A 12,119-nucleotide genomic window follows, 5' to 3' on the forward strand; every position below is an offset into this window, starting at 1 on the left:
TCTTAGTGTTGACAACTGTTCTATGGCTATGTAAGGTGTCCTAAGGGGAAGTTGGATGAAGGGTAAAGGGGAACTATTTTTGCAACTTTGACTAAGTCTAAAATTTTCTGAAACAATCTGTTGAAAGACAGCTGAGCCCTGGCCAGTGTGGCTCAGTTGGTTGGGCTTCCATCCTGTGCATGGAAGGGTTGCCAGTTCAATTCCTGGTCAGAGCACATGCCTGGGTTGGGGGCCGATACCCAGTGTGGGGCATGGGGAAGGGGGCAATGGATGTTTCACTCTCACATTGGTGTTTCTTTCTCTTAAAACCAATAAAAATTATTTTTAAAAAGACAGCTGAATTAGCAGCAATTTCCTATAGTCCAACTTAATATATGTCAGATCAGAAACAACCAAACTGAAGTGCTAAAGCTACACTAACACATTATCGTAACACTAGAGGCCCTATGCATGAAATTCGTGCAAGGGCCATGGCCCCGGGCCCACTGCTGCCGCCCGCCGTGGCCGGGGCCTCTGCCACCTCTGCCGCGGCCCCTGCCTACTGTGGCTTTGTCCAAAAGGATGTCCAGTCTAATTAGCATATTATGCTTTTATTATTATAGACTAGAGGCCCAGTGCATGATTAAATCATGCACGTGTAGGGTCCCCTACACGCTTTCGCTTTCGATCACGGGGGAGCTGGGTGCCTGTCCGCTGGTGCCTGAGCTGACAGGCACCCAGCTCCCACGCTTTTGCTTTTGATCGCGGGGGAGCTGGGTGCCTGTCCGCTGGTGCACCAGGACTTTCAGAAGCCTCGGCGAAGGCTTCTGAAAGGCCTGGTGCCTGAGCTGACAGGCACCCAGCTCCCACGCTTTTGATGGTCCACGGCGGGATGTGAGCTCGCTGCCCCAGAGGCCCCTTCTGTGCCACAGCACAGCCATGGCGCAGACGCTGAGCTCGCGCCGCCGCTGGCAAAGCGAGCTCAGCGTGCCGCCGGCCCAATCGGCCACCCCGGCCACCCCGAGTCCACCCCCCCCCCCCCCCCGCCTCCTGGCCAATCGTGGGCATAGCGAAGGTACGGTCAATTTGCATATTTGTCTATTATTAGGTAGGATGCTACAAGTGTACTTGTTTTAGAGCAACTTTGCATTGAGATCAGAGCCGGCTAACGTTCCACTTAGCCCTAATACTCTACTCGAATGATTTTATCTACAGGTTCACTAAGGAAAAGTCTCCGATGCCAACCAGGACTGGGAAGAACACAGCGAAAGGTGGCAATTTCCACTGGCCCTGTCATTACAGGGGACTGAGCCCTCAGTCAGCTACCTTCCTCTAGTCCCACTTCTGAAGACCGCATGATGAGGAAATCTAGGGGGGTTACGATGGCCGTTTCCCAACACAGAAGCTGCAGGATGGCAAGGCCTCCTCCAGAAGCCGTGCTGCAGTTAGGTGGTGTTTAGTTCCCAAGAAAAGATGCTTGCCCTGCCACTGGTGTCCTGCTACACTGCCCCTTACCATGGCTGTTCAACAGCGACCCCGACTCTAGGCCAGTGTGCAGCTGGGCAGTGTGGAAGATGTTCTCTCAGGACAAGGTGATCTGAGAGCCAACTACAACGGTAACCTCCACAATTATACTCACTACCCCGAGTGGCATTTACAGCTCCTAGTTCTTTCGCCTGATGAGTGACGAGCAAGTGTTCCTCTTCGTAGGTGGATTAACTTTCATGACGCTTAAGTACCAGTATGTTTATTGCTTAATGGTCTGAGCTAATCTAACCACCGGAGGTGAACAATTTACTATTTAATGTCAGGCTTCTTTTCATTTGCCACAGCAGTCTCATGGCTTATAATTATTCTCTGTGATGTTCCCTTTAACTTAATGCTACTTAAGAAGGTTTTGCTGAGAGCCAGAGCTATATTTCAACCCCAAATTATCAAAATGTACAAAAATGTTTAAAAATTAAAATGTATTGGGCAGACGCTTCCATGATCTCAGTGAACTGATGCCTGGCTTCACTTTGTATATACCTTCTAAATAGAGTCGTATGGTAAAGATATACCCCTACAGTTCTAAATCATCATCAGAGAAATTCATATACCAAATCCTTTCATAGTGCCATAAGTGATTAATGTCAAGGTTAGAGAATCATTTTCAACAAATGCAATCAACCAATTAGATATACCAAAGGAAATTCTTTATTGTAAACAAGATATAAAGTACAACAAAAGAAATATTGTGCAAACTGTAAATCACAAGGATTTTTTATTTATTCAAAGAAAACTTTTCCAAGGGTCCAAGAGTTTGGATGTCAGAAACCTAGACCCGATATCGAGAAAAATGTTAAATGGGTAGATATAGGGACATTTTTCACTATATATTTTAAACAATTTACTTTTGTTTTACCACTGTGTATATCACCCACTACACAACAGGATATAACAGAAATACTGTTAACAAAAGTGAATGTTATAGTAATTTTTCTACATATCTAGTTCCACATCCCCCCATAAACCTCCTATAAATTAACAGGACAATATCTGTCCATTTGTGAATAATGGTCATTGACTTTCTAATTCAATAAAGCACATGTTATATCCTCATAACATAAGGGTACTTTACTGATGACATAAGCCATCTTTTTCAAGGAGTTATCTGAAATTCTCGATATCCCTTCCTTACAATATATATTTTCATCTTGGAAGTTTTTTCTAAACAAAGTGCAGTGTATCTTAGTCTCTAGAGAAAACACATTGGTATACAATTCTTAATTCTACACAAGAAACTGCAGGCAAACTAAAGTTCAAAGCATAATAAAATGCCTAGATAGTCATTTTTTAAACTTTCAAAACAAAAATGCAAAAAAAAAGTTGTAGCTACACTTCAAAGGAATTAAATTATTTGAGGATTCCAAATTTTAGGCCCTCTTTAGCAATATACAGCTAATCAATTCCAAACGTCAGCAATAATGTAAAAATGCAATGTCTATTTAACAACTACATCCACAAAGTTGACTGGAAAGACGAGGAATAGTAAACAAGATAACTCTAGGAAAAGATGACAATATTTATAATAATAAAAATTGACTTTATATCTCCATCTCTGTACCGTAACGTTGATTTCCAGTCTCTATACTCTTGAAACCAGTGCTTTAGAAGAATCACATTGCAACATTGGTCTCAAGTACAAATGGCAAAAGTAAAGTAACAAGTTGTGCACACAAATTCAAAATTTGTGCTGCCTGTGCTGACCTCTCATCTGAAACCTTCAAAAACGATTTAAAGGAATAAAAGCTTTCCCGTGTCTCTTATGTGATAAGAAATGAATCCTGCCACTCGGGCGTGCCTGTGACACAGCACTTGTTGTCATGTAACCCCGTCTGGGCCTTCTCCCCACGCTGGGCTTCTGCTTCAGCCCCCCTGGAGGGCCAGACTTGCAGTGGAAGCATTCCTGTATCACCGCTGGCTCCCTGCTGTGACCAAAGTTAGTTCTTGTTCTTCACCTTCGGAGCTGTCACTGTGTGGGAGCAGCGGTTGGAGGTAGGGCAATGTCGTTCAACTTGCTCACTTCCATCTGCCAATTTGGTAGCTTCTTGGCTGACAGATGACGCCGGGCATGCTTGGTCAAATGGTCACTCCTCATGAAGCGCCGGTCACACATGGGACAGGCGAATTTCTTCTCACCTGTGTGGGTTCGTCGGTGTCTGGACAGTTCATCAGAACGGGCAAACCTCCTTTCACAACCTTTCCAGCTACAGCTAAAAGGCTTCTCTCCTGAAACAAACAATTCAGATTATCGTTACTACGCATTTACTACATCACTGTAAGTTACACATTCAATTATATCTATGTATACATTTAAAAAATAGAAGCTACTGAATTAATAAACTGTCAAGTACTATACACGACTAAACGAATAAACTGTCACGTAAGTACATCCACTATTTTCAACTTTCATTATCACGTTGATAGGTCTTCCCTTTATAAAAGAAGACCAAAACAAAAAGGCTTCTGAACTCCAACTATGGTGCAAGGGCTTTGGAGATAATTTATTAAAGTAGCTACTCAAGACATTTAAACAATCATCATTTGAGAAATTAAAACAGAGTTGAAGGAACCGCTGAACTAAAGCCAGCCCGAGAAATTAAAACAAAACACCTTCATGAAATCTTTGAGAGGAGCTTGCACAGGCAAATATCATCCACTGAATTGGCTAACATGGCAAGTTCTTCCTTAAGATGTCTGGTTTATATCTGTGATCACTGCCAAGAAAATTTCATCTAAACTTCTGGAACATGAACAAGAAATGTCTGGTACCTGTATGTGTTCTCATGTGGGCCTTCAGATGAGAGCTTTTAAAGTACGTCTTGCCACATCCTGGATGGCCACAGATGTGACTTCTTATCCTCGAGGAGTCAATCTGAGGAGTGACTTTGGCCGCCGAAGGGGAAAACCCTGGAGCAGGGGCAATGGGAGAGAGTCTGGTGCCATGTGGGCTCACTACTGGAGGCTTTGGGCTCTGGACCACGGGCTGGGGTACGACAAACATGACGGCGCCTTTGGGCACCTGGGGGCCCATGAACACAAGAGGTGGGCAGACAGCGGGGGGCTGGCTGGGTGGAGTGCTGGGAACTACGGTGGTCACCACAGGGCTGTTTGCAGGGAGGGGAACCATCTGACAGATGACCGGCATCGGTGGCACCCCCCCGGCTGATACTGCAGCAGGTGGAGACACCAACACCGACTTTTGCTGTGGGGACACGGAAGCTGGCTGCGATCTGCAGATGACGGTCTCTGAGGAAGGCACAGAAAAGTCATAAAGTACAGCGCCTGCTTTCTCATCAACATCTGCTGCTGTGCTTCTCTCACACGTGGATCGGTTCGGTGACACAGCTGCACACGGTACGCTTTTTCTGGCAGCCTCAACACTGAGGTGGGCTCTTCTTCTGAAAGAGCTCTCCGGACAGTTGAGGATGCTGGCTGCTTTCACCGGGCAGGACTGGTGGTTACACAGCTGGGCATCGGCTGTGTGACGGATCACACTTGTCGCCTGAGCCTTGGGGAACTTGGGGACGGGAACGGGGCCTTTCTCTTCCTCTTTGAAAGGTGCAGCAATGTGAGGCTTGGAAGTATCTGAGAATGATTTGAAGTGTCCAGTAGATGGCGCTGGTGCAATCAGATTTGATACTTGAGAGGGTTCAAAGTCAGAAGGACTATAAGGTGGAGTCAAACACTACAAAGAGAAAAAAAAACAGGCATAACAGTGTGAGAAATTTAAAGTAGAATTCATTAGTTAAATTATAAGAACGTATATCATTTACATTCATCTAAAAAGCAATACTTACAAATGCTGGGATCGTATGAAAATCAGGTGTACTAGGAAGCAAATTCTCTTCCTCTGACATATCAGATACAGGAGTAACAGGTCTGTTTTCAATGTATTTCTTAAAATCAGTCTTCCAACTGCAGCTCATTGACATAAGAGCTTCTACAGCTTCAAAATCACTTTTCTCTGCAGTTTTGTTCCAGGAATACATACTCTCTTTTGATCTTTCAGAAATCATTTCCATTCTTTCCTCCTATAGAAACAAAAGGTTGAATACCTATAAGCATACTTTTTGTCATCCAAGTAAGATCAGAACACTGTACAATTTTTTTCATTTTTTACTATTTGCACAACTCTCCAAATTAAATAGGAAATCATTTTCCTCTCACCCCTGCTCTAAACCTTCCTCATCCTTCCTCTCACATTTAGGCTTGAACACTGAAATCCTGGCTAGGTAGAGAGGCGCATGTGATTAGCATTAGGGGACGAAGGCCAAAGGCACCCGTACATTTGTGATCCAAAAAAAGAGAAGCACTTAGCTTAGAAGAAAAATAGTTATATATGTTCCTTCCAGAGTAGCCACTTGCCACTGGGGTCAGACAAAATAACTAAGGGATGGCTCTGCAAAAGTTACCTTCTTTTAAGACTTCCTTAAAAATGCAGTGCAGCAGACAGCTCTGGCCTGTTCATATGGACCTTTGAAAAGTCACTTCACACTTTGGGATAAATCAACAGGATAAGGATTCTTCAGTCTCTTTCAAATTAGTGTACAAGATTATTTGAAATTTAATTTTTTTGGATAACTTAGTTATCTATGGTGAAGAGAAAGTGAAATACATGGGAAAAAAAATCCCAAAACTTTAAGTTTCAACTTCTTCATGTTTGTGTTCCGTTTAACACAATGGTGTGCTACTCACAATTATGGCCAGCTAATGCAATAATACTAAAAAATGGATAATCAGAAAATTTAATATTCTACTCGGAATTTGCAAAAAACCCTGGCTGCAAGGAGTTTGCAATAGTCAAAACAGAATATTTTAATTCTTTCAAGAACTGCCTGATGACAAGATAAACAGCACACCCTTTGTATTCACATGTACAGCTCCTTCGATCAAGTGTTGAATGCTTCACATTAAATCGCACTTTTAAGAACAATGGGTACTACCCACCACCTCTCCCGTTTTTCATTAACGTGATCCCATTCTTCCTCCCAAACAAGAAACTGTGTAAAAATATCGAAAAGCATTCTTTACACGTTGCCAGGTATTATTCTCAACGTTCGTTTTTTAAAATGCGTAAACCTTTCGTGTTGAAATGCTTAGAAAACGAGCCATCGCTCTTAAAAATGTCGCTAACAATGCAATTACATAATCGAGCGTGCATTTATTGTAAGCTGCAACGGATATGTAGAAAAGCCTCTAGACGCCCAAGCAAGAAAGGAAAAGGAGAAAAGGCAGGCAGGGGAGAGGAGAGTGAGCTGGGAAGAGAAGCGGGCGGGCAGGAAAGGGAGCGGGGCGGGAGCGAGGAAAGGGAAGCGCGGGCGGAGGCGCGGGCGGAGGAGGCAGACGAGGGGCGGAGGCGGACGGCGGGGGAGATCCTCGCTGGCGGGGACAGACGGATGGGGCCGCCCTAACCTCAATGAGGCTCATGGGTGAGTCACTGGGAACATTCCTCGCGGCTCGCACGTCCCCGCGTCCCGGCCCCCGCCACAGGCCTACCGGCCGGCGGCCCGGGCGCGCATTGGCTGGGCCGCCAGGGCGGGGGCGGAGGAGGAGGGGGCGAGGCGAGGCATGTGAACAAAGCGTGATCAGCGGCTGCTCCCGGCCGCGCAGGAAACGTTAACTGGGAATTGCCGCGCCGTCACCTTTCCCCTACTTCCTGAGCCGGGGCCCCCGCCCTCGCGCCGGCCGGGGGAGGGGCCGCGGGCGCCGCCGCCAACCGCCCGGCAGTGCGCGCCGAGCCCGCAGGGAGGGGCGGGGCCGCGGGCGCCCGGCTCCCGGAGCGCCCGCCCCTCCCAGCTCCCCGCCGTTCCCTTAGGAACCGACAGCGGGGCCGGCTTGCTCCCGCCCCTGGCGGAGGCCGGCGCTGGGTCACTCGGGGACGAGACGCTCCCCCGGGCGCACCCGCTCCCGGCCCACCCCACCCCCCGACCTCCGGCTCAGCTGCCGGAGGAGGAGCCGGGTCCCCGCGGAAACCCGGCCTCCGCCCCCTCCCGGCGAAGCCCCCGGGGATCCGGCCGAGCCCTCGGCGCTTCCCTCCCACGCCGCTCCGGGGACCTCAGACCACCCGGTCTCTCCCCGCAGACGCGGCGCACCCTCCCGGAGTCTGCAGCTCCGGCCCCCGCCCCCCCGCGCGTCTCCCCGGGATCCCAGACGTGCAGCCCCCCACAGGCCCGCGCTCCAGGCGCGCGGCCCCACGGCCTGCGGCTCCCGCCTAGACTCAGGGCCCCCGCACCCCCGTCCGCCCTCCCCTCCCCGCGGCTGGGTCCCTCTTTCCACCCTCCCCTCCCCGCGGTGGCTCCCCGCCCCCTCCAAGGGGTTCGTAGAAGGCGGCCACCTGCCCCCTCCGAAGATGGGAGTCCCCTGCCGACGTCTGGGGGCGAACTTCTGGTCCCCCTCCTCGGCGCTCTGCGGTCCGCGTGCCATTCCCCCGCATCCTCGCCGGGCACCCTCTCTCCCCGCCCCCGGATATCTGCGGAGCCGTCCCCTCCTGCAAGCCTCCGTTCAGACCCCCCGAGAGAGGGTCCCCTCTCCTGTGAGCACCCCGCCGCTCAAATGCTCGCGAGCAGCCCCCCTCCCACCCTGGATCGCAGTCCCGATCCAGGAGGAGGCATCTCTCCGGGCGCCAGGTGCAGGGTGGCCCCCCAGCCTGCTCACTCTTCCGGCCCCTCCAGCCACCCTCTCCCTCACTTGCCTCCAGTCTCTCCCCGGAGGTGCCCCTTCCCCTCACTGCACCTTGAGCAGACCTGTCTCTCCCTCGGCGCTACATCCCAGGCCGCCTCTCCTGACCCCCCTCGCGACGCCACCCGCCCTCACCGGAGCCTCGCCTGCAGGCAGGAAACCTCCCGACTCCCCCACGACTGCGCTGCAGCCCGGGTCCTCAGGCGCGGCAGTCCGGGGGCTCGGGTTCGCGCCCCGCCGGCCGCTCAGACGTGGCGAGCCGGGGCGGGCAGGGCATTCCCAGGTGGCTTACCGCAGCCTGCTGCTGGAGAGAAGCGCCGAAGTTGAGCATGGTTGGCTGCCTGGCCGCGGGCGGCACGCTGACTGGCTGCTGGGCTGCTGGTCCAGACGGGCGCGCGGAGACACTCGACGTCGCTCCCGCCGCTGCCTCTGCGCTCCGCGCCGTCTGCCCCCTCCCCATTCAGGTAGCCGCTCCGCCTGCCGCGCGCCGCGGGCGGGGGTGGGGCGGAGCCGGGGCGGAGCCTGAGGCGGGCCAATCAGCGGCAAAGGTGTGTGAGGCGCCGGCCAATAGGCTCGCGGGGCCACGCGTGATCAGCGGCTGCCCGGCAGCGTGAAGCTTGTGTCAGTGGAGCGTGTACACAATCCCCGGCAGCGTGTTCCCTCGGCCCGAGGGACTCCCGCAGCCACCTGACTCAGTGACAACCCCCCTAGCCCTCGCCCACCCCCCGCCAGTCGTTCCCCACCCACCCACCCGGTCTAGGGGGCGGGGCCACGGGCGGGGCCGTAGCCCGGAGGCGCGGCGGCGGCGGCGGCGGCGCGCCCAGGCACTGCGGCGGGCTGGTCCCACGTGGGTGGTGGGGAGGGATGCCCACTCTGCCGCGTCCCCTTGGCGCGGGGCCCCCAAGTCGGCCAGCCGCGGGGTGGGCGGGACGCCAGGCAGCCGAGCGGGGGAGGCGGCGGCTGCAAGCTCAGGGGTCCGAGCCAAGAGATTTGCATTTGGAGACGCCAAACCTTTTCACGTCTGGCGAGAAAGCAGAGCCCGCTGACCGACTGAGCTGCATTTTCTAGAGCTCGTGCTTGGGTTTTGCCTGGCTGAGCTGCGGGGATCGCGGGGGCGGGGAGGGAGCGAAGGGAGCCCAGTAGCTGAGCCGACACCTGTTACTGCGCCCCCCGCCCACGCCCGGGCCTCCGGCGCGGGCTCGCCCTCCCCATCCGCGTGGTTGGGAGCGGTGCCTGCCCCTGCCTGCCCCGCCCATCCTTCCTCCGGCACCGCCAGGAGAACGGCGTGGGGACTGCAGGGAGCCCGAGAACTGGACCAATGGGGTGAAGGGAAGCCGTAGACCCGATTTTTATTTTTTATTTTTTTATCCTTTCTGGTGCCGACGCTCGGTGGCGGAATCGAGTTTTGAGCTCGCTGTAGTTAAAGTTTAAATTGAAGTCTACAAGCTGTTTCAAAAATAGACCCCACCCCCACCCCAGGCCCAGGCCTCCGGAAGCACCCTGCCTGGAAACTGGGGATTAAGGGGGGGGGGGAGGGAACTCCCAGGGTCGCCAGGGGCCCGCCCAGGCACGCCTGGGGCCCTCGGCGCCACGCCTGGGGGTGGGGTTGCTGCAGGGGTATTAGCTAGGTCAGCGCCCCTCCAAAGCACCACTCGCCCCCACCCCCACCCCCACCCCCACCCTCCCACAACCTCCCCCGTCTTCCCTTCCTCTCCCCTCCACCCCCCGGGCTGGACGGAGGCGGGCGGGGCCTGCTGTTTGGGAGCCCGCGGCTCTGCTCCCTGTTTGCGCCTTTTTCGCCGTTTGGTGCCGGTTCACAGCAACTGTTGGAGAGTTGGGTAGTGATAACGGGGCCTGAAGGGTACCGACATTTTATCTCCCTGGGACAGGCTGAACACGTGGCGAAGATCACTGTCCCTCCCGCGAGCAACTGAAAGGCTAATGTACGAGTCCTCTTTGTACCAATAAGCACAGAATGAGCATAGAAAAGGAACTAGTTATTTGAGCAATTGCCAAATCTATGACCATTCTCCGATGACTTCTTCTGGTGTATCTAAGGCCCAGGCTAGCCAACAACAGTAATAATAATAATAATAACGATTCCCAGGGCCAGAGCCGCCCACGGTGGGAAGGAAGAGAACTGAAGGGCCTCCAGTCACTGCCGCTCCAGAATCGGCTGGAGGGGCGCCAGCTCAGCAGCCCAGGCCGCTCTTCCTGTCTCCCCTCCGCTCCAGGCCGCCCCCTCCCCCTCCGTCTGCAGGGTGTCCTTCCCGGCAGGCTTCCTTCCGCCTGGGCAGTCCCATCCTGTTGATCTGAGCCTCCCGGGCTGGAGCAGCTGGCCCTGGGCACCTGCTGCCGCAGAGGAAGCTCCGGTCTGCGCCCAGCCGGCAGGCCAGCTTTCCTTCCTGCCAGGGAGCCGTCCCTCCAGGTCTGAACCCCCGTCCCTCCCTCAGGAATGTGGGGCTGCTGGCCTGGTGCCCCCGCAGGCTGAGAAGCAGGGAGCTTTCACGGTTTGTGGGAGTGATTCAAAACAGGAAAGGAAAGGGAAAAGGGGAGGAGGAACAGTGTGGCAATGGCACAATTCCTAGAGATTCAGAGAAAGATGTTCCCTGGCCACCTCAGACTCCACACAACCAAAACTGAGACCCTTGTTGCTGCTCTTCCTGTGTGCACGCCTTGTTTCCCACGCAGCCTTCACCTTCTCCCTCAAGGCCCTGGAGCCAGGTGGTCCCCAGAAATGTCTCTTTCCTCTGGTCCCACTTCTCTCCCTTAAATGTTGCTCTAGGTCAGTGGTCGGCAAACTCATTAGTCAACAGAGCCAAATATCAACAGTACAACGATTGAAATTTCTTTGGAGAGCCAAATTTTTTAAACTTAAACTTCTTCTAACGCCACTTCTTCAAAATAGACTCGCCCAGGCCTGTGGTATTTTGTGGAAGAGCCACACTCAAGGGGCCAAAGAGCCGCATGTGGCTCGCGAGCCGCAGTTTGCCGACCACGGCTCTAGGTCAGTCTGTCATCAAGGCCCTCTTGGTTTAAGCAAACTGTAATCTCCCGCCCCAACCCACCATCACCCCAGTTCCCTTCCAGTGCCCAAACTTTCCACAGTAGGCCAGAGTGGCTTTTTGGAAGCCATGATCCAATCGCGGCCCTCCCTACTTAAACATGATCCTTTGCTCCATTTCATTCAGAGCTATACAGTGGGCCCCCAACTTCTCTCCCCACCCTCCCAACCTCATCTCCCACCCAGACATACCCCTGACCACAGCCATAACAAATGACATGCTGTTCCTCAAGCATACGGTACACTTTCATGTTTCTAAGCCACCTACTATGTGTTCTAGTCACTGGGTGCTGGGACAATAGCAATGAACAAGACCGGTCGGTTCCCGGCTCTCAAAAAGCTTGGATAAAAAGGCAAAGACAGGTAGACAAGATATGCACACACACACAAACACATACACATATTCACTTATGAAGGCAGGTGAGTTAACTGTAAGGCACAGAATTGCAATAGAGGGATGTGACTGTGGGTCGCTGGTCTGGCTTGGGAGGGAAGAGAAGCTTGCTTTGAGGAGGATACTGTTAAGCTGAAAATCTAATGAGAGGACAGGCTGATCCGAGAGTGCGCCTGCGTAGAGGAAACAGCCATGACGAGTCCTAGAGCAGGAAGGAGCGTGCCCTGTGGCCGGAGTGGGGCGTGTGCTGGGGAAAGTAGGAAGGCACAGAGCTGGCACAGTGAGGCCGGAGGAGCCCGGGGACTGATGAACTTATAGGCCCTGTTTGAAATGGAGACTCTTTCACAGGCAGCAGGAGGCCATCGTGTCTAGGAAGAAATGCACTTTTTTTTTTTTACCCTATAAGAGCCCCTTTGCCACCTTGTTGACACCTTTCTAGATAACTCCGAGATGAATTCA

At 52.9% G+C, this 12,119-nt stretch overlaps 1 protein-coding gene across 2 annotated transcripts; it reads right to left on the reverse strand.

Annotated features, from left to right (window-relative positions):
- Positions 1 to 2,157: 2,157 nt before the first annotated feature.
- On the reverse strand, positions 2,158 to 8,649 carry KLF10 (KLF transcription factor 10). Of its 2 annotated transcripts, none has more exons than XM_008148490.3 (4): positions 8,495 to 8,649; positions 5,322 to 5,555; positions 4,294 to 5,209; positions 2,158 to 3,750 (listed from the first exon to the last, which is right to left on the reverse strand). In XM_008148490.3, the coding sequence occupies exons 1-4, from the start codon at positions 8,531 to 8,533 to the stop codon at positions 3,491 to 3,493; spliced, it is 1,449 nt and encodes a 482-aa protein (XP_008146712.2). In that variant the 5' UTR covers positions 8,534 to 8,649; the 3' UTR covers positions 2,158 to 3,490. The 2 variants fall into 2 exon arrangements, with proteins under 2 accessions (XP_008146712.2, XP_054564472.1); XM_054708497.1 differs by lacking the exon at positions 8,495 to 8,649 and adding an exon at positions 8,338 to 8,465.
- Between the last annotated feature and the right edge of the window lie 3,470 nt (positions 8,650 to 12,119).

The sequence above is a fragment of the Eptesicus fuscus genome, chromosome 19 (genome assembly GCF_027574615.1).
Source record: "Eptesicus fuscus isolate TK198812 chromosome 19, DD_ASM_mEF_20220401, whole genome shotgun sequence".
Classification (NCBI taxonomy): domain Eukaryota; kingdom Metazoa; phylum Chordata; class Mammalia; order Chiroptera; family Vespertilionidae; genus Eptesicus; species Eptesicus fuscus.